The sequence below is a fragment of the Petaurus breviceps genome, unplaced genomic scaffold (assembly GCF_028583685.1).
Source record: "Petaurus breviceps papuanus isolate PSGF00001 unplaced genomic scaffold, PetGlider_PUasm1.0 379, whole genome shotgun sequence".
Lineage (NCBI taxonomy): Eukaryota > Metazoa > Chordata > Mammalia > Diprotodontia > Petauridae > Petaurus > Petaurus breviceps.
In genome coordinates, this window is record NW_027186303.1 from 3,581,685 (window position 1) to 3,604,567 (window position 22,883).

Consider the following 22,883-nt stretch of genomic DNA (forward strand, 5'->3'; position numbering starts at 1 on the left):
CAAATATTGATACCCAAATGGCAGGACTAGACTTGGAACCAAAAGCATCTCAGCTCCATCATTCATAGGTTGGGTGACCTTGGGAGGGACTCAGTTTCCCCTGCTGTAAAATGAGAAGATTTCAGTTCTGTGAGTAGAAAGGAGCAAGGGGTAACAACACAAGGCCATCTTGCTTGGTTCTTGGCTCTGGTGTCTGGTTAGGGGGCAGCCTCCCCAGCTACTGGGTCTGGAGCCCTGGCCTGGCTTTCCAGGTCAGTGGCTGCATGAGCAGAGTGGAGGGGAGCTGGCACTGGAGGTGGTGGTTTCATCCTTTCATCCCTTACCCTGTCTTTGCCAATCTCTCCTCTGTCCCTCTCGGCTTCATCTGGGCATCTGGCTAGGGGGTAGCTGTTGCTTTGTCCCTTGTTCCCTCTCTGTTGTTTAAACTTAGGAACATGAGGACTCTCAGTTTGTAATGAAAAAGTGCATTGCCTTTGGGCATCTGACAAAGCTAGAGAAGAGAGGCAGGCACTGGCTGCTAGCAGAAAGCTTAGACTTTGGCCCTATTGAAGAAGGAGGAGGGCTTTGTCCTTGTCTCCTGAGAGTTCCATCCCCTGTAGCCACTACCAGGATTTGGGTTTATTTGGTCATTGCTCCCTTTTTCTTTTTCTTTTTTTTTGAGGGGGGAAGGCAGGGTGTTTGGGGTTAAGTGACTTGCCCAAGGTCATGGGGCTAGTAAGTGTTAAGTGCCTGAGATCAGATTTGAACTCAGGTCCTGCCGACTCCAGGACCCATGCTCTATGCCACCTAGGAGCCCCCAACCCCTTTCCTTTCTTAAGGACTGTTCTTAACTTTTTTCCTCTGTGGAATCATTTTCCCAGCCTCCTCCTTCCCCTCCCCGCCCACATCAGAAACCTTTTCAGGGAGTTGTGCTTTTTAAAATTTGTCTCTGCTGAGAAGTAGAATAGGATGGTCCCTGCCTGTAATCTGGCCTCTCATCCTAGTGCCTGGGACTCTTTTGTGTTTCTAACCCCCCAAATCCCCTTTCTTTTTCTTCTTTATAAACTCCCAAAGGTTGCCATGTCTGCCTGGACACAGGCTGGCTCAGTGTTTGGAGTCACAGGCCCTTTGGGATCCCCTTCTCCCAAGGTGACCTTGGGCATACATTTCATTTGTAGGGCCTCCGTTTCTCCTTGTTACAGTGAGGGGCATGTACCAGAGGGCCCCTGAGGTCCCTTCCTCCTCTGGATCTGGGATTGTGTTCCCAGCTCTCCAGTATCTGCCCTCCCTTATAACGGCTCCAGTCGCCACAATAGATGAGCCTGCTGGCTGGATCTCAGTATCTTGGGCACCTATAGTTCACTCCTTCTCCCCCCAAAATTCCTTAGGGTCACAATTTTTCAGCTAAAAGGGATCTGAGAGGCCCTCCAGTCAAAATCTGTTAGTCACCCAAGGTCACCTAGGAGACTTGCTTCATCATGAGCCTTAGAAAGTATTTACTGCCTTCTTTAAACATCTACTAAGCCTGCGTTTTGTCTTTTCTAATATGACCCCCGACCTTTTTCTTTCTGAAGCTCCCCTCCCCCCCATTCTGCCTTTATAAACCCCCTTTAAATTGAATATGTTAGCTTAGAGGCCATTAATCTGACTCCTTATCACATAGTGAAGAGGCTGAGGCATAGGGAAATGACTCAGCCAAGGTCTCAGAGCAAGGTCTATTTTTATTTTTTAATCAGACTGTGCTCTTTCCTCTAGTCCATGATAGTTGTTCATGCAGACTTGCTCTAGAACTTCTGATTGAGAGGGGCCCCTGGCCTGACCATCTAGCCATGTCCCCACTTGGGTTTTAACAGAAACTCCCGAACATGTCCACAGCTTAAAAGCTTTCTGTGGCACAGTTCTGAAGCACTGTCCTTTGAGTCACCCTAGAGTGGCCTGGCCAGGAGAGCAGAGTGGGCAGACCCATTGGGCTTTCCTTGACCTGTTCTGCCCCTCTGCTCTCCTCCCTCCTTTTTTTTTTTTTTTTTTGCAAGGCTCCACCCTGAAGCCTGGTCCAGCTTGTTCTCCAATTAGAGAGGTGAGGTGTCCTGGCCAACTTGCTTATTTGTGAAGCCTTCTCCCTCAGGTAGGAGCTGCCCCCACTGGAATGCAGGGCTAGTTGCTGTCTTCAAGAGAGTAGGGGAACCTCTGGTTCCAATCAAGGAGAGAGCTGCCCAAGGGAGAAATCGAGGAAGAAAAGGGATCTCCTCGTTTGCTGGTAAGTGCAGACTCCCACTGGGATTCCTTGGCTGCTCCTACCATCTTGGCTTGTCTTAGAGAGGAAGACGAGGATCATGTCCATGATCTGGTCAATTGAGGAAGTTCTTTGAGACAATGTAGGTTGGCACCTTCTCTGCCACCTTTGTCAAAGCAGGAACAAAGACAGGTACTTGCCTCTAGACCAAGTGGGACTAGGGAGCTATCTTAAGGTTTCTTTGACTTTGTCTGTGACCCTATGGCCTCCAAAGAGGCACTGAATGCTGCCTCTATTCCTGGTGCTTGGGAAACAAAACCCAAAACCCCAAGTCTCCACTTGGGGAAATGGCAGGTCTGCATAGGAGTGAGTACGAAAGAGTTAGAAAGTGAAGATGTTAATTTCATTTGAAAGAGGGGGCAGCAGCCAGCTGGGGCTGGGGGAATCAGGAAGGCATCCTGGAGGAGGTGGCCTCAGAGGAAGGAAATACAGATTCTAGGAGGTGGCTGTGAGGACAGAGGAGGCCGGTCCAAGTACAAGCACAGAAATGGACTATTGTGTACCAAGAACAAGCAGGAGGTCAGTTGGCTGCAATCAAGGGCTGGTCAGGATGTCTAACAAGCCTGGAGAAGGCTGGCTGTAGCTAATATGGGCTGGATTAAATGAGGGAGGCTGGAGGCAGACAGGGAACCCCATTGGGAAGCTCTGGCAATGGCCTGGGTCCGAGGTGAGGAGGGAAGAGGCCCAGCTTCCAGAAGCAAGGCTCAAAAGCTCTCCCTGGCAGGGGAGGAGCTCAGGATAGCTGAGTCTCTTGTGGAACCTGTGGCCTCAAGGCCACATGTGGCCCTCTAGGTCCCCAAGTGCAGCCCTTTGAATCCAAACTTCACAGAAGAAATCCCCTTCATAAAAGGTTCTGGTCTGTAAAACTTGGACTTAGTTAAAAGGCTGCTCCCGAGTTCCTAGAAGGCCACACGTGGCCTCTAGGCTGTAGGTTCCACACCCCTGTGCCCAGGTTCTAACACCTTTGGGCTTAGATGCAGATTTGGAGACCCAACTGAGAGCCCTTCAACAGAGACGTTCTGTTGCAGGAATACATTTGTCAATCTTTCCAGCAGGCGTGTGTCCTTCCCTAGGGTCAGAGAATTAGCAATAAGAGTCCTTAGAAATCAGACATCTAGTCTAGTTCCCCCATCTGACAGGTAAGGTAACTGAGGCCCAGACAAGTTCCATGTGGCATTGCTAAGACTCAGACCCAGGCTTTCCAGCTTCCGATCCAGTGTTCTATCCACTAAAGACGGATCTACCTCTCTCTCTGGTTCATGGAAAGGGTCAGAGAGCCTCCAGGTGAGATGAGACCACTTCGGCTGCCTGGTTCAGTCTCCTGTCTGTCTATGGCCTCCCTGGCCACCTCCTCAGGTCCCCTTCACCCAGGCAGCACATGCTGCCTGTGGACAGCTCTCGTTATTCAGAGCCTGAATCTGCCTCTGCAGCTTCCACCCACTGAGCCTGATCCAGCCCTGGGGCCAAGTAGACCTAGCCAGAGCCAAATCTCTCTTCCCAGCAGCAGCCCTGAGATACTTGAAGGCAACCATCTCATCCCTCCTGAGTCTTCTCTAGCCTAAAAATCCCTGCTCTTGGGATGATGGTCCTACTGCCCTGTCTCTAGTCCCTGCCCCCTGCTGTCTTGGCTGTCCTTCTGTGGATATGCCCAAGCTTCTCAAGATCTGCTGTCAGTCGTGGTTCCAGATGGGATCCGACCAGGGCAGAGAACAGTGGGACTGTTGTCTCCCTTGTCTTGGAAACTTTCCCATTAATGTAGTTTAAGATCGTAGTATCTGGGGCTGGAAGGGACCTGAGAAGACCCTTCCCTTCATTTGATAGAAAGGAAACAGGCCCAGAAAAATGAAACTACTTAACTCAAGGTTCCTCAGCAAGTAAGTGACAGACTGTTTGCATCACTTTTTGGGGGGAAGGAGGGACAGCTGTATCATCCTGACTGATCTTGACCTTAAACCTGTGGTCTTCTAAAGCTCCCAGATCTTTCTATGGGAGCTGTGTCCTTGCCCAGCGGTCTCATCCTAGTGTGTCCGATTCACCCAAAAGTAGGCCTTTGCGTTTTCCTCTGTTGAATCTCACCCTCTCAGTACTGGTCCGGGTCCAGCCTGTCAAGGGCTCTGTGGTTCTGTCATCCATAATATTGGCTAGTGGGCAGCCAGGCTAAGAAGGGTTGGTCGTGTACTCTTACAGAAGCTGGAAACTGGACCTTGAAGGGCCCCCTGGTACAGAGACTCCCAAGCAGGCAGCAATGATGAGAACTCAGCAGCTCACCAGAAGACTTATCCCAGCACTTGATTACCAGAAACTTGGTCTTCATGGAGTCCAGAATAACCTCCCTGTCCTCACTTTCTTCTGGAACAAAACCACTAAGTTCTTTTTCCTTTTATGGGCAGCCTTTCCACCCATAAATTCCACCCCCTTCCATTGTGACCATGTATGTTCACTAGGCATTCATCTCTGATGAATGGTGTCTGCTGCTCTCCCCCTCACCCCCAAGGGCAGAGAGTGGGGCTATCTCTGTCCCCCCCCCCAGCCCCTAGCTCACTGCTCCCAGCTCTTCCTCCAAAGCTCTGAGCGATGAATGAATGGGATCATCTCTCAGCCATGTACACTGTCCTGCCCCCACCTTTTGTCTTCTCCAGAGCAAACACTACCAGTTCCATTAACCTGGCCTCATTACATGTGCTTTCTAGTCCCCCAGTTCCCAACATGGGGGCCATCCCTTGTATAGGAAGCCTGGGAGCATTGGAAAGAGCATAGGGTAGGCCTCAGTTTCCCCATCTATCTGTAAAATGACAGTACTGAAGTAGGTGATGCTCAAGTGCCTTCCCTGCCCTAGTACCCCATGACTCTAATCCATATTCCCAAGCCATGACCATTAATGGGCAGTGTCAAGGAACAAGAGTTCAAGGTAATGGGGTCTAGCCAGTCCCTGCCCCAATGCATCTTCATCTGGAGCTGGTCTAGAGCAGTTCCATTCCTCCCACTGAGATGTGCCTGTGATTCACAGTGAACGTCTCTTCCTCTGTGCTTTCGTACAGCATGGATGACCCAGGGAGTTGCTGAGAAACATCTCTTACCTCTCTCTCTCCCCTCTTAGTCTCCTACTGGTTCTAGAACTGTTCCAGGTCCATTTCTCAAGGATTCTCCTCCTTGTGCCTGAGTGGCTGACTGAATCATGGCTGGTGACACTGGGGCAGGGTGGTGCCTAGGACTTCTGGCATTCGGGAGAGACCCTTGAAGCTGCCAAGGCCAACCCTCTCGTTTATAGACAAGGACACTGGCCCAGAGCAGTGAAGAGATTTATTCCTGCTCACACTCCTTGTTCAGACCCCTTGGTCCCCTCACCAATAGTGGGCCTTCCTTTCACTTGGACAGGACCTCTGGGCAGAGGCCCAGCCTCAGAACCAGGAACACCTGGGTTCGAGTTCTGACATAGACCAGCTGTGGGACCTTGGGCATCTCATTTAATGTCTTGGGCTAATCCCAGTTTTGATTTGATTTGATTTTGATCAGTGAAAGGAGTTAACTTCACAGGCAGATCCCTACACTAATGAAATTGAAAGTCACTCCCCAGAAAATTGAGAAATAAGACTTAGAAATAAGGAAAGCTTGAGAACTGATCTTTTTATTTCTTAAACCTCAGGGAGGGAGGCACTCCCAAATAACCCTCTCAGCACTGACCTTTTCTCTGGGAAGTGATGCCAGGCCAAGGTGGCCAAGAGGGGCAAGACGGAGGCTCAGAGCCAGAGAACTGGTGAGAGCATTCTGTGGTCATTGCCACGGTCGGCCTTGAGAGATGATAGGCTGGGGCAGCCTCTGAGTATTCCCAGGATGGGCTGGGGTTCTCTGATGCTGCCTGAGTCCCTTCCAGCTTCTTTGCTGACATGAACGCATTTATCTACCCACAGAGTGAGCTCTGTGCCTGGTCCTCCAACATCTCTGGTTATAAAGATTACCCTATGGCATGGGCAGCTCCTCTCTCCATGTCTTCTTCCATTGACTTGGTGTGTCTTTGGATGTAAATTCAAGGCCTTTTCTCTGTAGGGCTTTCCTGGAGCCCATCGTCCAGACCGTGTGTGCATGCATGTGTATATATGTGTATGTGCTCCTGCCCACAACACCATTAGGGCCGTATCAGAGGAGACACATTGATCAAAGCTCCCTTCCAAGTCCCTGGTGGAAAGCTGGCCCTGCTGTTTCCTGCATAGTGGAGCAGAACTGTTGCCTGTGTCTTAGACAATGACTGTTTGGGGCTAGGTACTGGGCACTGTTTTCTATGAGCCTTCTCACTTCCCTTGGGCTGGCTGGTGTCGCTCTGACCTGGCCCTGCCCCTCTACATGATTTCTGTACCCTGGCTTCCCTTGTACTGATGGAGGGCCTCCGCCTCCTCTCTCTTGTTTCCCCAGAGCCATCAGGAGCCAGAACCTGCCCACGTTCGTGTCTTCCATCCTCACTGACCTGCACTCTGACACACCCTGATCCCAGCTGCTGCCCCGGGAGAGGAGGAACATGCATCTGGAGATCAAGGTCGCCCTCAACTTCATCATCTCTTACTTGTACAACAAGCTGCCCCGGCGCCGCGCGGACCTCTTTGGGGAAGAGCTGGAGCGCCTCCTGAAGAAGAGGTACGAAGGTCACTGGTACCCAGACAAGCCCCTCAGGGGCTCAGGCTTCCGCTGCGTGCACATCGGGGAGGTCGTGGACCCCGTGGTGGAGCTGGCAGCCAAGCGCAGCGGCCTGGCTGTGGAGGACGTGCGTGCCAATGTGCCCGAGGAGCTGAGCGTCTGGATCGACCCTTTCGAGGTCTCCTACCAGATTGGGGAGAAGGGGACCGTCAAGGTCCTGTACCTGGACGACAGTGAGGGCTGCGGCGCCACTGCTGAGCTGGACAAGGAGATCAAGAGCAGCTTCAACCCAGAGGCCCAGGTGTTTGTCCCCATAGGCAGTCAAGACAACTCCCTGTCCAACTCACCCTCGCCGTCCTTGGGCCAATCACCCAGCCCGACCTTCATCCCCCGCTCCTCCCAGCCCATCACCTTCACCACTGCCACCTTTGCCGCCACCAAGTTTGGTTCCACGAAGATGAAGAAAGGTGGCGGTAGTGCAGGCGGGGCTGGGGTTGGCGGAGGAGGCCAGCAGCCCCCCCCACAGCAGCCCCGCCTGACCAGGTCTCCCACCAACACCCTGCTGCGGCAGAAGGGCCTCTCTCTGTCTATGCATTCTCTGAACTTCATTGGGGCGGGGCCAGCCCCCCAGTCCCAACTCTCCCCCAACGCCAAGGAATTTGTGTACAACGGTGGCTCCCCCAGCCTCTTCTTTGATGGGGCTGATGGGCCGCCCAGCAATGGCCTGGCCTCTGCTCCCTTTGGCAGCCCTGGTGGAGGCAGCTCTGGCAGCAGTGGCAGCTTTGATGTGGCCCAGGTGTTTGGAGGCAGCGCCAACAGCCTCTTCCTGGAGAAGTCACCCTTTGTGGAGGGTCTCAGCTACAACCTGAATGCCATGCAGTACCCCAGCCAGTCCTTCCAGCCTGTGGTCCTGGCCAACTGACCACCTGCAGGGGGCCGGGGAAACCATCGCCGCTACTGAAAAGAGAAAGGAAAGGAAAAAAAAAAAGGAAAAATAGAAATATACAAAAAGATTTCTGATCTTCTTCCTTCTGGCTTCTTGGAAAAAAAGAGATACACAGGCCAGGCCCGGGGCTGGGAGCTCCCTGAAGCTCGAACGTATGTTTTAACTTGATCCCCTGCTATTTTCCTGCCTGTCTCTGATTTATTTGGTTGGTTTGGGGTTTGCAATTTCTTTCTTTCTTTTTTAATTTAGGTTTTTTGTGTTCCCCTAACATCGTTAGTGGCTTCTCATGCTGAAAGTGGTCCAGATGGGCATTTCTCCTTCCTCTTGTATCCAAATGGTCTGGAGCCTCTGCTGTCCAGAGGACAGCCCAAAGGGAGGGGAAGCCTCTTCTGCCCCTGGGGGAGAGGAGAAAGGAGGGAGGGTCTTCCTGTTAGATTACAGCCTCTCCTCACTCCCCCTCCAAAGCTATGCACCCTTTGTGGTCTGGCCAGACCCCCAAAATATTGCCTTGGTCTGGCTAGTGAGGCATGCTGGACAGCATGATGCCCCCATTGCCCTGCCCAGTAGGCTTAGTCCATGGGGAGAAGAGCCTGCTGGGGTCTTCAGCTCAGTTCTGTGGCCTCCCTCACCTGATCACTTCCCAGCTTGCCCAAGCCTTTGATCTCAGGGGCCCTAGAAGAGCCATGCCCCCTCAGCCTTCCACAGCTTGGGAATCTCCCCGGTGCCTCAGTTGTTCCATTTTATGGGCTGGGGTGGGGGGTATCCTGTTTCAGAGAATGGAAAGGCCACAAAGCCATATCCTGGGGTGCATGGCATCTTTCTGGATGTTGAGCTATTCCTGATGGGGTGAGGTCAGCAGGGAAGAGGTGGGGGGAGGGTTGGTTCTAAGTCTTTTGGGGGGGGTAGCCCTAGAACACTCCCGAGAACAGTTAGGGTGAGTGGAATTAGGGTTCTCAGCTGCCTGGTGTCCAGACTACCTGCACTTTTATTTCAGACTCTGACCAAAAATACAAAGAAACAGAGGTTTTCTGCTCCGGGTGAGTGAGTCAGGGCTGCATGGCGCAGCCTGCCTACCTGGGCCTCCTCGCTTCCAGGCCCAGCCTTAAGCCAAGGGTGAAGACTGCTGGCCCTGACTGACCCTTGAGAGTGCTTAGGGGTCCCAAAGCAGTGCCTGGAGGAGGGGACTTGGACAAATGAGTGTCCTGAGACTTGAATTCAGAGTTCATTTTCCTTCTCTCTCTTCCCCCTCTTTATTTCTGTCCTTCCTTGGCCTTAAGCTGCAGTGGGGCTGGCTACACCCTCCCCTCAGAGCCCGCCCTTATTGCTGCCTTCTGGGGAGAGAGGATGGAGTGCTAAGCCCCCCCTTCTCTACTCACTCCCAGCCCTGTTCTGCAGTCAAGATCAGCCCATGGAGGGCTTGCTTTGCCCTCTTAAGAACAGGCCTGTGTGGCAGTTTCCGCTGGCCAGTTTTGGCCTGGTAGGCATAGGGCATCAAGGCTGGCCTTCTCCCTGTGCCCACTGAGCCCCCCTCTTCCCCAGCCCTGCCTCAGTCATTGGGATGTACCAAAGACCCCTGCCCAGGTGTCAAGGCTGACATGAAGCTGTCTGTGGCCCTGGTGGCGTCTTGGCCAAGGTCTCCACTGCCAGTGTAGCCACCCTCCTTTTTCCCACCCTGCTCGCTTGGGCAGGTTAGCTCTACCTCCCCCAGCCAGGTAACTTCCTGGCTTTGTACCCCAGCACCACCCACCCTTGCCCTCCACACTGTACTCAGGGTTGAGCCCTGGCTGGGCAGCCCTTCTCTCCCCGCCTCCCCCAGTGGGTGCCAGGGGCCCTGGCAGAATGGCGCTAGCTCTCCATGCTGCTTGTGAGAGATGGGATGCTGCCTTCCTCACTCCACCCCAGCATCCCATCCCTGTGTGTCTCAAACAGATGGAGCAAAGGAGCAGCCAGGCCCCTGGGGGCCCAGGCCTGTGAAGGAAAATCCCTGGGCTTTCTGGAGCAGGCCCCTGCTCTCTGCTCACTCTTTCCCATCTCAGACATAGGCATTCATCTTCAAGTTTATTTTTATTTTTTATTTAAAAACAAAAACAAAAAACAAACCTGCACTAATTTACCTGGTTTCGTAGGAAAGCTTTTTCTTATTTTTTACATTTTTTTTGGTGTCCGTTTGTAATGAATAATTTGCTACATTTGTAAAATGTAAGAGGTATATATAATATATGTATATTTCTAACGTAAAAAATTGTAATTTTTTTCTTTTGGAGATTTTTTCTTAAAAAGAGGAGAGAAACAAAAAAATATTTTTTCAGGAAAAAAAACTTTGGGAAAAAAAGAGGAGAGACTTGAACCCTTTTCTCCCCTGGGTCCCCATTCCTCATCCATCCCACCTTCCCAAGAAGGAATCCAAAGGTGGGTGGACTTGTAAACTTAGGCCAGAATGATGGATTTTCTTCTCTTTGCAGCAGGGTCTCGATTCTCTCTTGTTTCGCCCCCAGGCAGGAAAGGGGCACAGAGAGCATCAGAGAAGGGGGTGGGGGTGGGGAGCAGGATAGTTTATTTTTTTCTTTAGTGAAGGAGGAATACAATCAGGGGTTTTGTATTCAGACTGTCGTGCAATATTTTGGAACGGGACATTGGAGTGTTTCGAGATTTAGTTTGGAAACAAAACACACGGTTGATCAAATCTGTACAGTTTCTATTGTTTCAGATTTTTTTAAGTTTGTATTAAAAGCATGATATCTAATAGCTGTGTCCTTGTCTTTTTAAAAAATTTCTGGATGTTATTGAGGGTGATAGGAGGACAGAGGGGAGCAACAGGGATGGGGAGGCAAGAGAAGGGACTCTGTCATCAAATTTCAAGGCTGCAAACAGACATGGGAAAATGGCCCCTGTTTTACCGAGGGGGAAACAGACCCAGAAAGGCTCAGGGACCTTGCCCAGGGCCACACAGCTGAAAAAATAGCATTAGGAATGTGAACTCAAATCCTACAGTTCTGGGTGTAGAACTGCAGGGGACCTCAGATTCCCTCCCCTGTTCGATGGCATTGGACTGGTTGGCTCCTAAGACTCCATTCAGCTCAGTCAAGCGATGATGCTGTGATCTAGTCCAGATGAGGAAACGGAAGCCCTGTACCAAGGCCCCACAGGTAGTGAGTGACAGAGATAGGACAGACCCAATGCCTGTTCTATACTACAGCTCCTCTCCCTTTTGCTGATGGCCTGGCAAAGCCCGGTGCCCAAGGTGACCCAGCTGGTATGAAAACTCAGTGCCAGGTGCATTGGGCCCAAATGTCCTTGTGTTACATTTGAGTTCAGTCCTGTCATTCCTGATGATGATCCTTACTAGGTGCCCCTTAGGGTCTCCCAGGGCCAGGACCAAGTGAGGGATTTTCTCCTTTCTGCCAGGCCTTTGGGTCCAGGGAAAGGTGAGGCATCCTGCCCACCCTCCCTGTCCTCTCATGTCTTTGGAAAGTTGGCTCCAATTCTTTCCACTTCATGTCATCATCTCCCTCCCCTCCCCGAGGTTTCCGTACTCTGGTTTCCTCCAGTAGCCTGCCTCCTCCCAACCAGGTGACTTTTGTATCACTGGGCAGGTCTTAAATTGGGCATTTGCCAGAAATATACCTGCTGCTGCTGCTGCTGCTGCTGTGAATGGGTCATTTAAATCCAGAGTTTAAGCTTAAGCCCTCAGTGGGAGGGGTCCCATGTGACTGCTTGAGAGCTGCTCTGGCCTTTGGACATTGCCTATGTTACACAAGCAAGCCCAAACACAGGTCCAGAGGTGGTGAGTTGACCAAGGTCACATAGGAAGGAGTACAGACCAGGTTTGAGTCTGAAGGCAGCATATTTCTTTGGGGACCCAGGCTGTCTTGGAGATACCCCTAACCCACAGACTACATTAGGAAGAGTAGGTCTTTAGTTCAACTTGTCCCTAAATGGCACGTGGTCATGCAGCTTTTGTCTGAAGACCTTCCAAGGCAGCCCATGGTACTGCTGGCCCTAGGTACAGGTAGGGAAACTGAGACTCAGTAGCCCAGGGTCACCCAGGCTGTCAATTGGCCAAGCCAGGATTCAAACTCAAGTCTTCTGACTCCAAAGCCAGTATTCTTTCCTCTGAACCACAGTAGGAGAACGAGGATCCCAGAGTCGTTGCTGTCTTGCTCCCATTAACTCCTCTACAATTAATCAACCGAGAAGTATTTAATTGACTTCTAAGCATATGGCACTGTGTGGATAATCTGTTGCCTTCAAGGCCTTCATGTTACAAATGGTCTCTCTTAGCTGGGATGTGTAAAACCCATTCTCCTGCCAGAATGAGGGCTCCTCTTTGTGCTGAAAGCTACAATTTATTTAGCTCTTTGCAAAACCATTTTCCTGTGAGAGGGAGGGCCAAGAGGATTGCCCCCATTTTACCAGGAACTGAAGCTCAGAGAGGGGTCTCATCAATCAACCAACAAATGTCTACTTTGTGCCAGGGACTGAAGGTACAAAGACAAAAGACAGTCCCTGCCCTCATGTTCATGTGTAACTAGAGCTACACCTGTGCAGTGACCACATCCCCATAAAACCATCTTGGCAGGTGGACTGAAACCTGGTGGAGGGTAACTGACAGGCCTCAAACCTATCCTTCAGGTAGGTGGATGTCTACCCCAAGTGTGTGAGGACTTCCCACAGCAGGACAGGAAGATGAGAAGGATTTGTTCCAATGGCCATGATGGTGGTGGAAGCAGGCACTCTGGAGCACTCAGAGCGTGCTCAGGCAGTGAAGCCACCAAGGCCATCCACTGGCCATTGCTTGACTTTCATCCTGCCTCTGGACTCTGATGACTCTGGAAGAGAGGGTGAGGTTCAGCAGCTCTGTTTCACTTAAATCCAATTCACTCATGAATCAAGACATCACACCACAAAGTCCCTGACCCTCTCTGAAAATGAACTACAATGTAAGTGTGAGAGAATTTGGAGGAGACCCCAGAAGCTGGGGAGGCTGGGAGAAGCACGTAGACCAGGAAAGGTTTAATGTACAAGGGGGTGCTTGGGATGAGCTTGGAAAAGAGCCAGAGATTTCAAAGCTAGAGCTGAGAAAGGGGTACATTCCAGGCATGGGAGATGACCAATGTGAAGGCGGGGAGATGGAGTGTCTGGTAGGAGGGACAGCAAGACCAGTTTGTCTGGATTGTAGAGTTTGTAAAGGGGAGTAATAAGGCTGGAAAGGTAGGTTAGGGCCCATATGGGAAGGGTGTTAAGTGTCAGGATTATTTTTGATCCTAGAAGGAACAGGGAGCCATGGGAATTTTGTGAGTAGGGTGTGACCTGGTATAATTACTACTAGGTTAGCAGAAGGGCTCAGACAGGGGCATTTTCACCCAGACTGTTCCCTCTCCTTCCCACACTGCCTCTCAATGATCTCCCAGGCTGTTGTCCCAGATGCTTCACCCACTGACTCCTTCCCCAAAAAAAGATCAGAAAAGATGGGCCATCAGATGTCCCAGGCTGTTCCCTCCTAAGTCTCCTTTAAGGGGTGGTTTGGTTTGGTTTGCCTTCTCACTCAGCACCTTGGACAGCAGAGTGACTGAAGCCCCATCCTCCTCAACTGTCTCTTCTGGATCTGGGCCTGCCTGGCTTGGAAGCGAGGCTTTGGCTTCCCCCACCTTTTTTCTCTTTTTGGCCCAGATCTCCCTCTTTCTCCCCACCTACCCAGAGAGGCAGTGTGGAATGGTAGAAAGAACATGGGCTTTTGGTTTATGTGCTGCCCAATACACTCTCTGTGACCTGGGACAAGTCTGCAGCAATCCACTTTGTGGTCTCTGAGATTCCTTTCAGCTACAGATGAGAGACCCTGACTCACCGTAGACAAGTATGGCTGACCTTTCCTTCTCTGGGCCTCAGTTTCCTCATCTGTAAAATAAGAGGGTTGCTTTCTTCTGTGTTTTGGTTCCCTTGGTCAGGCAGTCTGGGGACGTCTAGGGAGCTCTTCTCAGACCCCTTTGATGTCATTCCCCCCCCCCCAGATCCCTTTGAAATCTTCCCACTGACCCTGTGGGGGACCCCAGTTTAAGAATCCCTGGACTAGACGGTCTGCTTTAGGTGGGATTTCATTTAGATTCAGGGATTTGTCTCTACTAAGTAGAATATAGGGCAATGTATACATAAGTATGCTACACTATACAGTATACCATAGTATACAGTGTCTACTATAAACAACTTCCTGGCTCTACAGTTTTTAGTCTTACAGAGTCACCTGGGGTAGCAACAGTCTGGTCATCAAGCCATTAAGTCAGAGGGAGGGCTAGTGCTCACCTCCTTTGGTCAGTTCTCTCTCCCTGACAGCTGATCTGCTGCTCCTCCTCCACCCACCCTGCCCTTTCCTGATACTCCCTCAACTGAAGGCAAGCCACTCCAAGCCCATCCAACAAGCTTTTTTCATGAAACCTCTGCTTTGTGCTAGACACCATACAACAAGAGAGAGACTTAGAGAGACACATGGGACCACAGAGAGATGGGGCTTATAGATCTGTAGGACATAAGACAGGATGAGCTGAGAATAAGCAAGTTTGGCTGCAGGATTTAGGGCAGACTAGGGAGGGCTACCCACCCAGGGAGGGTGTGGCCAAGAGTGGAGCCTTGAAGGATCTCAGCAGGTGGGATGAGGAGGAAGTATCTTCCAGCCCTGGGTCCCAGCCTGTTAACAAAGGCAGGACAGGAGTGGGAAATGAGTCAGGGCAACATGGTCAGATCAGAGGGAAACTCCCAGGCCAGGAAGGGCCCCACATACCAGGCTAATCTGAGAGGTGGGACGGATACCAGGGGCTCTGTGGTCCAACCTAAGTGTGAACTATGATCTCCATGGTAATTGGTCAGCAGCCCCAGGCTTCCAAAACTGAAGGGGAATGAGTGGTTTGTCCAAGCCCACCTGCCTAGTAAAGAGCAGAATCAAGATTTGAACACAGAGCTGACACCAAGTCTGGTGCTACAGTGGGCCCCCAAGCATGTGTGGCTGGTCATGGCATAGAGTCACTTCTGCCTTAAGTAGCCATTTTAACCTCTTCAAGTGGTACTAGCCTTCCTCTCGGACTCATCTGTGGACAGCTCCAGCTGGGCCTCTGGACAGCAGCTGGGGCCTGCCTGACAGGGAGCTCCAGCCTCTAGGTCTCATTTGGGGGGAGTTCCCTGTTGGTCTCAGGAGAGGTGCCAGGATCCTCTGCCTCATATGAGAGCTCCCGGGGACTCTGCTGAGTATCCCTGAGCTCCCACATTAGAGTTTCTATTTCTACCCCTGCCTGGCCTTTAGCTCAGAAACAGTCAACAGCTGAGGAAGAGCCAGGGCCAGGAGCCAGTGGAATTTAGCAATGTGTGTCCTGGGAGCTTAGACATAAGGAAGCATGGGTTCAGTACACAGAACACCTAGAGCCAAAGGCCCTGGGTTCAAATACTCTCTTCCACTTGGGTGATTTCTCACCTGTGGGCATCAGTTTCCTCATCTGTAAAATGAAGTGTTTGGACAAAAAGACTTTTAAATATAAATCTATGATTCTATGAACTATCTCATTTTCCAGATGAGGAAACTGAGGCCCAGAGACATGAAGGGGCTTTCCCAAGGTCGCACAGGTAAAAGAGTTAACAGCTACTGCTATCTATATGACCCCTGGGGGAGGAAATAGTGGGCTGAGCACCCTCTGAGGGCAGAGGAAGCTGAGGAACAGTAGGAGGGCTTGAGTATCTCAGCCCTTTGTTCTCAGGGCCATCCCATGTTCTAAGGCCCCCTGCACCCCCAGCTCCAACATCCTATGTTCTAAGGGCCCCCCAACTCCAACATCTCATGTTTTAAGGGTCCCCCCAGCTCCAAAATCACATGTTCTAAGGCCCCCTGCACCTCCAGCTCCAACATCCTATGTTCTAAGGGCCCCCCAACTCCATCTCATGTTTCAAGGGTCCCCCCAGCTCCAACATCACATGTTCTAAGACCTCCCACCCCACCTCCAACATCCTATGTTCTAAGGCCTCCCCCTCAGAGCTCTGACACTCCATATTCTAAGGACCCTCCCAGCCCCAAAGTGCTGTGATTCTGATTCTGAGTTGGGGGCGGGGGAGAACCAATGGGAGTGAGCCAAACAGCAAGGCTTCTGGTGGAGAAGGAGGTCTGCTGGGAGCCTGGCTCTACAGAATAGGAGTCAGTAGTAGCCCAGGGCACCAGCAACCACGGTGGGGAAGGATCCAGTGGGGGCCTCAAGGGGTTGTTCTCTTTTCTTATCTGAAAGGCAAAGGACAAGGGATGGGGGCGGGGTCAGGTCAGGCATTCAGTATTGCCCATCTGCGCCTGCTCTGGACACCGTGTTCTGTGTCTCTCCTCTCCTTGGCATGTGGTCAAAGAACATTCTCTGGCAAAGGGCATGGGGCAGCAGGGCTGGGGAGGAAGCACAGGGATCCAGGTTTATTTATTTATAACTCTTCCTGAGAAGAGAGTTTGCTCACCTGGGGCCTGTGGTCCTGGCTGCAGCTCTCTCAATCTTAGGGGAACTGGGCTGAGCCCAGCCAGGCTTCTGGGAAAGCCAAGAGCTAAGACCCTCTGGCTTGATGCAGACACTAGGAGAGGGGGGTGGCTGGAGTTGGAGTCGGCTGGCTTGTGTGGACAGAGCTCCACTCCCAGACCTACCATGCACTCGATGAGTGTGGGGCAGGTCACTCCTCTCTGGGCCTCAGTTTCCCACCTGGAAAATGAGGAAAAGATGATTACTGACACTGTCAGTCCTGGATCTTACAGTTCTGTCCATTCCTGAGCAGGGGAATTTGAACTGTTTGTAGATTTCTAGGAGGGAGGAGAAGGCAGACAGTCCCTCCTCACATCTTGGCTCCTTGAGAGCTTGTCACATACCAGGCTGTGAAGCCTGGGCCCACTGATAGAGCTGGGGAGCCCTGGGACAAAGGGACATTTTGTAACCAGGTCAGAGCTCAATGACTGCCCATTCTGATGAAGAAATTTCACTCCTTGTTTCATTCCCAACTCTAGCCTCAAGGCTGAAACATAGGATGAATCAGGACATCTACAAGTGACCCATTCTTTATGGAGAAGAGCAGGCTTATAGTGGGTGTGTAGGAGACTAAGTGTTTATATCTTTAAAATCACTCTGCTTTTTGGGAGGAGAACTTTAGTCTGATTTCCTTGGAGTGACTGGTCTTTTCCCCTGCTGGGCCTCAGTTTTCTGATGTGAAAAATGAGGGGCTAGATGATTTCTAAGGTTCTCCCAACTCTGACATCCCTATTCAAAGCCCCTCCCAGCTCTGACATTCCCTGTTCTAGGTCAACCTCAGCTCTGATCTTCCCTGTTCTCAGGCCCCTCCCAGTTTGGACATTCCCTAGTTTAGGTCTCCCTCAGCTCTGATATCTCCTATTCTCAGGTCTCTCCTAACTCTGACATCCCCTGTTCTAAGGGCCCTACCTGGTTTGACATTCCATGCTCTTAGGATTTAAGCCCCCCCCCCACATATGTGACTCTGACCTTGGCACTGTTGCCTGGCATTTAAAGCTTTTTCTAACCTGCCCTCTGGTCTCCTACCTCTCTGGTCTTCTGCACCTGACTCCCTAGCTCCCTTGAGGGGTGGGAAGTGGGCTGATGGTGGGTACCTGGTTTCCTCAGTCAGCCTGTGCCTACTGCAGGGCCTTATTTCACTTGGCACAGGGCCTTGTGAGGTCCCTGAATGGTCCTGGGAGCCACCAGAGGCACATGTGCCAGGCCTAGGCAGGCATCAGCTTTGAGAAGTGGCTGGCCTGAGCTGGCCGGGCAGCTGCTGTCCCCAGGAACTGAGGCATCTTTGGAGCTTGCTCATCAGCAATGCTGTATTTGGGAAGGACCCTGGGGCCCAGCTGCTTTGTGTGGTTGTTGTTCAGTCATGTCTGACTCTCTGTGACCCCATTTGGGGGTTTTCCAGGCAGAGATGGTACAGTGGTTTGCCATTTCCAGATGAGGAAACTGAGGCAAGCAGGGTGAAGTGACTTGCCCAGGGTCACACAGCTAGTGTCTTCTTGATGCCAGGCTGCCACCTAACTGCCCAAGCTACTTCAGAGAAACCATTTTAAGTTTCAACCAACTCTTTGCAGACTGAGCATGCTCTATGTCCTGTTGGGGGAGAGATTTGTTATTCTTGTTCTATTTTTAAATAATCCTTGAGAGCAATTGTAGAAGACTTAAAGTTTGCAAAGTCCTTGACAAATATTGTATTTGCTCTTCACAGCCATGGTGGGGGGGGAGAAGAAGCTAGTATTATCCCCATTTTACAGATGAGGAAACAGGAAGATAGAGTTCAAGGGACTTCTAGTAAAAGCCTGAGTCCCAATTGGAACTTACTCCCATCTTCCTGATTCTAGGTACAGAGCTCTAACCCCTGTACCACCTGGAAATCATTTTTAAATACATTTTTGAAAGAAGTAAATATTCCTTTGTAAAAGCTAATCAGAGTTAACTAGTATTAATGATATTAACAGGTTCTGAGTAATTGATATTGGGGGAAGAAAATACTGGAATGAGGGAATTAGATATTCCACCCCCAAAAGGCAACAATGCCCAGCCCCTCAGGGGTATCCCTAGAGTCCCGAGGGGGAAAAGTAGTCACCCTCTGAGGGTCAAAAAGCCATTGAGATATGGCCCCCAGCTAGTAAGGCTCCACTACAATGGGGGGCAGAGGGGTGAGAGATTCAAAGCCAGACCAGGGAGGGCCGGAGTGGGTAGAGACCCACCAGGTAGGGACAGAGGGAAGGAGGAGGCAGGTCACTAGGGCTGGAAGCAGGAAATAGGACAGACTTCAGTCACAAGATGTTCCTCCACTCTGCTCTGAGGCACTCCTAGAAGAACCCCAAAGAGGTCAGAGAGACAACAGAATCAGGCATCTGAGTGCTAAACCAGATAGACCGTGTTCATTTAACCCTGGACAATCATAAGTTTTAGGGTGGGAAGGCACCTTAGGGACAAATCTAGCTCAGTCCCCAAGAGGGAGAAGTGATAGAGCTGGGGATTGGGAATCAGAAGTTATGGGTTCGAACCCTTCCTTTACTACCTAGTCTCCTTAGCTCAGTTTCCCTCTGTGTAAAATGAAAGGGCTTAGTCAGCTTAAGGCCTCCCTTCTCTTCGAAGCCTTTCCTGGTCCTAGCTGCTGCCCTGCCTTACTTTTCCCACCTACCTTGCGTTCATTTTAGGACTACAAGAAGAGGTTGCAGTTCCCCCTCTCACCCCATTAGAGGTGACATTTCCCTCTGGCCTTTCTATCCCCAGGGATCCAAGGGCCTCATAGACCAAGTGCCCAATCAATACTTGTTGATTGATTGGTTGATTTCCACACTTCTTTGCAGGTCTAAATCTGATCCAATCGGAGGAAGACAATGTAGACAGAAAGTGTCAGCCATAAATAAGAGAGCAAAGGGAGGCTCAGAGATGGGGAAGTGGGAAAAGAGCTAGACCTGGGCTTAGGAAGACCTGAGTTCAAAGCCAACCCCAGACACTCAGGAGCTGTCTAATGAAGGTAAAGAGACCCTGGGCAAGTCACTTAACTTCTGCTTCAGCTTCTTTCCCCATAGCACTATGTCCCAGGGTTGTTGTGAAGAACAAATGAGATAATATTTTTTAAGTCCTTTGTAAACGAAAAGCACTATATAAATGGGTGCTATCATTATTATTAGATGCGGCATCAAGAGCCGGTCCTTTAGTGCATATCTACTGACTCTAAATTCAATACTCTATCCTTCACCACAACCTAACTGAGGTTCGGACTAGCACAGAAATAACTATCGAATAGAACAGGAGGAAAACAGTGAAGTCAGAACTCCTGCACCAAAAGCTTCAAAGGAAAATACCAGCTGGTCACAGGCCATAGAGGAACTTAAGAAGCAGATAAGAGAAGTGGAGGAAAAATTGGGAAGAGAAATGAGAACAATGCAAAAAAATTATGAAATGAGAGTCAACAGCCTGACTGAGGAAAATAAAACCTTAAAAAACAGACTGACTCAAATGGCAAAGGAGGCTCAAAAAGGCAATGAGGAGAAGAATGCCATAAAAAGCCAAATTGCCAGATGGAAAAAGAATCTCAAAAGCTCACTGAGGAGAATCATTGCTTCAGAATTAGAATGGAGCAAAGGGAAGCTAATAACTTTATGAGAAATCAAGATGCTATTAAACAGATCCAAACAAATGAAAGAATAGAAGGCAATGTGAAATATCTCATGGGAAAAACCACTGACCTGGAAAATAGATCCAGGAGAGAGAATTTAAAAATTATTGCACTACCTGAAAGCCATGAACAAAGTAAGAACCTAGTAATCATCCTCCAGGAAGTTCTCAAAGAAAACTGCCCTGATGTTTTAGTACCAGAGGGTAAAATAGAGGTTGAAAGAATCCACTGATCACCTCCTGAAAAAGATCCCAAAAAGAAAACTCCTAGGAATATTATAGCCAGGTTCTGGAATTCCCAGATCAAGGAGAGAATATTACAAGCAGCCAGGAAGAAACAATTTGAATATTGTGGAGACACAATCAGGATAACCCAGGATCTGGCAGCTTCTACACTGAGGGATCAAAGGGCTTGGAATATGATATTCCGGAGGGCAAAGGAGCTGGGATTAAAACCAAGAGTCACCTACCCAGTAAAACTGAGTATCATGTTTCAGGGGAAAATGTGGTCATTCAGTGGAATAGAGGACTTTCAAGCATTCTTGCTGAAAAAACCAGAGTTGAATAGAATATTTGACATCCAGATACAAGAAGAAAGAGAAGCATGAGAAGGTAAACAGGGAAAAAAATCATAAGGAACTTATCAAAGTTGAACTGTTAACATTCCTACATGGAAAAACAATAATTGTAGCTGATGAAACTTTTCTCAGTAGTTGAAGGGATTAGAAATATATATATATAATATGGCTATATATGAGGGTATATGGGCATATGAATACATATGTGAATGTGTGTATATATGTTTACAGGTATACATCGATAGAGGGCACAGGACCAATTTAACAGGAAGGCATGATACTTAAAAGGTGAAATTAAGAGGTGAGAGAGGAATATAATGAGAGGAGATGGGGAGAGACAGATTGGGGTAAACTATCTCATACAGAAGAGGCAAGGGAAAATGGTTACAATGGAGGGGAAGAATAGGAAGGCAAAAGGGAATGGGTCAACCTTATTCCCATTGAATTTGGCTTGAGGAGGGAGTGAAATACACACTAAATAGGGTATGTCACCCTCCAGGAGAGTAGGGGGGAAAGGGATGAGAGGGAGGATGATGGAAAGGAGGGCAGGCTGGGGGGGAGGGAAGTTGGAAGCACCCACTTTTGAAAAGGGACAGGATCAAAGTAGAGAATAGAAAAAGTGGGTGGTGGGATAGGAGGGAGGGAAATATAGTCAGTCTTTTACAATATATCAACTATGTTATTGTTTTGCATTAGCTACACATGTACAACCTATACTGAACTGCTTATCTTCCCAGTAAGGGTGGGTGGCAAGGGAGGAAGGGAATGAATCTGGAATTGAAAGTTTTAAAAGCAAATATTCAAGTATATGTATGTATATATATGTGTGTGTGCATATATATACATATATATGTATATACTATTATTAATACCATCTTACATGTAATTGGGAAATAAGATATACAGGCACTGAGGCATAGAGACCCACTGGAAAAGTCGAAAGGGGTATGGGAGAAAATATGGGAGAGAGCAGATTGGAGGAGGGGATATCCTGTGGGACTGCTATTTTGGGGCAGTGGGTAGGGGAAAAAAATGGGGAGAAAATTTGTAACTCAAAATCTGGTGGAAACAAATGATGTAAATCAGAAGTTAATAAAGCATTAAAAAAATAACTGTGAAATAAAATTGGTCACAGCATCAGAGGAAGAAGGAGGGTTGGCCAAGGAGATGTGGAACCCTTCTGCCTGGGAGAACTCAGGAAATTCAAATCCAGCCCCAAATACTTACTAGCTGTGTGACCCTTAGGCTCAGAGATTTTGGACCTGGCCCTGGAAGGGGCCTCAGAGGTCACCTAGGTCATCCTAGGGAGGAAACGGCTGAGGGCCAGAGAGGGAAATGACTCAGCCAAAGTCCCATAGCAAGTAAGGAGAAGAGCTCTGGTTTAAATCATCTCCCAGCAGAAGCGGAAGGAACGAAGGAAGCAAACATTTATTAAGTGCCTACTACGTGCCAGGGGATCTATGAAAAGCACCTCATTTGAACCTTATAAAGATCCTGGAGCCGAGGTGCTATTATAGATGAGGAAACTGAGGCAGCCAGAAGCTGACAGCTGGCAAGTGTCTAAGGCAGGATTTGAACTCGGGTCTTCCTGACTAGGGGCCAGATTTATACCCACAGAGCCATCCCACTGCCTTTCATCCTGGCCCAGGGGCAGGAACTGAGTTCTGGGAGCTGAGCAGAGTTCCCCTGGCCAAGGTTATGGGCCCCTGCTTTGTTTTGCAGTTTATCAGAGCTGGAAGGGGACTTAGAGAGACATCCCTCTCATTTTATAAGTAGGGAAACTGAAGCTGGCCCAGATTCACCACCCTGACAAAAGCATGGGTTTAAAAGGGGGGGGCTTTAGGGATTATCTGGGCCAATCTTTCCATTTCATAAAGGACACTGAAGTACAGAGAGGGGAAGGGGCTTGTAGTGCCCCAGGGCTCCTGTTTCCCAGCTGGGAGTTCCCTCTGTCAGACCTCAAACCTCCCTTCTCCTAGTCCTTGATCCAAGACCTTTGGGTTATGTAATCATGACAGGGTAGGGTTGGGGAGGGGCTGGGGTAAGGGCCAGTGTGTGGGGAGGGCTGACAGATCTGTGCCTTAGGGTGAGTGGGTTAGTCAGCATTGTTCGGAGGAGGAAAGAAGGCGCCCTGGGAACCTGTGCCAATGAGGAAGGCCATGCCGGCACCCTCCCTCCTGGGCCTCAGTATAAACACACACTCTCTCTCTCTCTCTCTGAAACTGCTTGCCAATAACAGCTCCTTCCTCTCTGACCCTTCTGGCTCCCAGGAAGGCCTGTTGCCCCTAGTCCTTAACGCTCTCTCAGCC

At 49.9% G+C, this 22,883-nt stretch overlaps 2 protein-coding genes and 1 long non-coding RNA gene across 5 annotated transcripts in view; 2 read left to right on the forward strand and 1 right to left on the reverse strand.

Annotated features, from left to right (window-relative positions):
* TOB2 (transducer of ERBB2, 2) overlaps window positions 1-10,587 on the forward strand; it is a 17,098-nt gene extending 6,511 nt beyond the window's left edge. For 2 of the 3 annotated variants that reach the window (XM_069099434.1, XM_069099436.1), the window contains exon 2: window positions 6,680-10,587. In XM_069099434.1, coding sequence (XP_068955535.1) covers window positions 6,783-7,820 — 1,038 coding nt within the window. In that variant the 5' untranslated portion in view covers window positions 6,680-6,782 and the 3' untranslated portion in view covers window positions 7,821-10,587. Of the gene's footprint in view, window positions 1-2,104; window positions 2,237-6,679 lie in introns of all 3 variants that reach the window. The other variant, XM_069099435.1, reaches the window with a different exon arrangement.
* The window catches only part of RANGAP1 (Ran GTPase activating protein 1), a 228,733-nt gene that overhangs the window by 21,991 nt on the left and 183,859 nt on the right, over window positions 1-22,883 (forward strand). The gene's annotated exons all lie outside the window — the stretch shown is intronic.
* The window catches only part of LOC138169855 (uncharacterized), a 23,441-nt gene continuing 10,847 nt past the window's right edge, over window positions 10,290-22,883 (reverse strand). The window contains exons 2-3 of the long non-coding RNA XR_011170481.1: window positions 16,314-16,549; window positions 10,290-12,673 (exon numbers count right to left, since the gene is read on the reverse strand). This is a non-coding gene — a long non-coding RNA (uncharacterized lncRNA). The remainder of the gene's footprint in view (window positions 12,674-16,313; window positions 16,550-22,883) is intronic.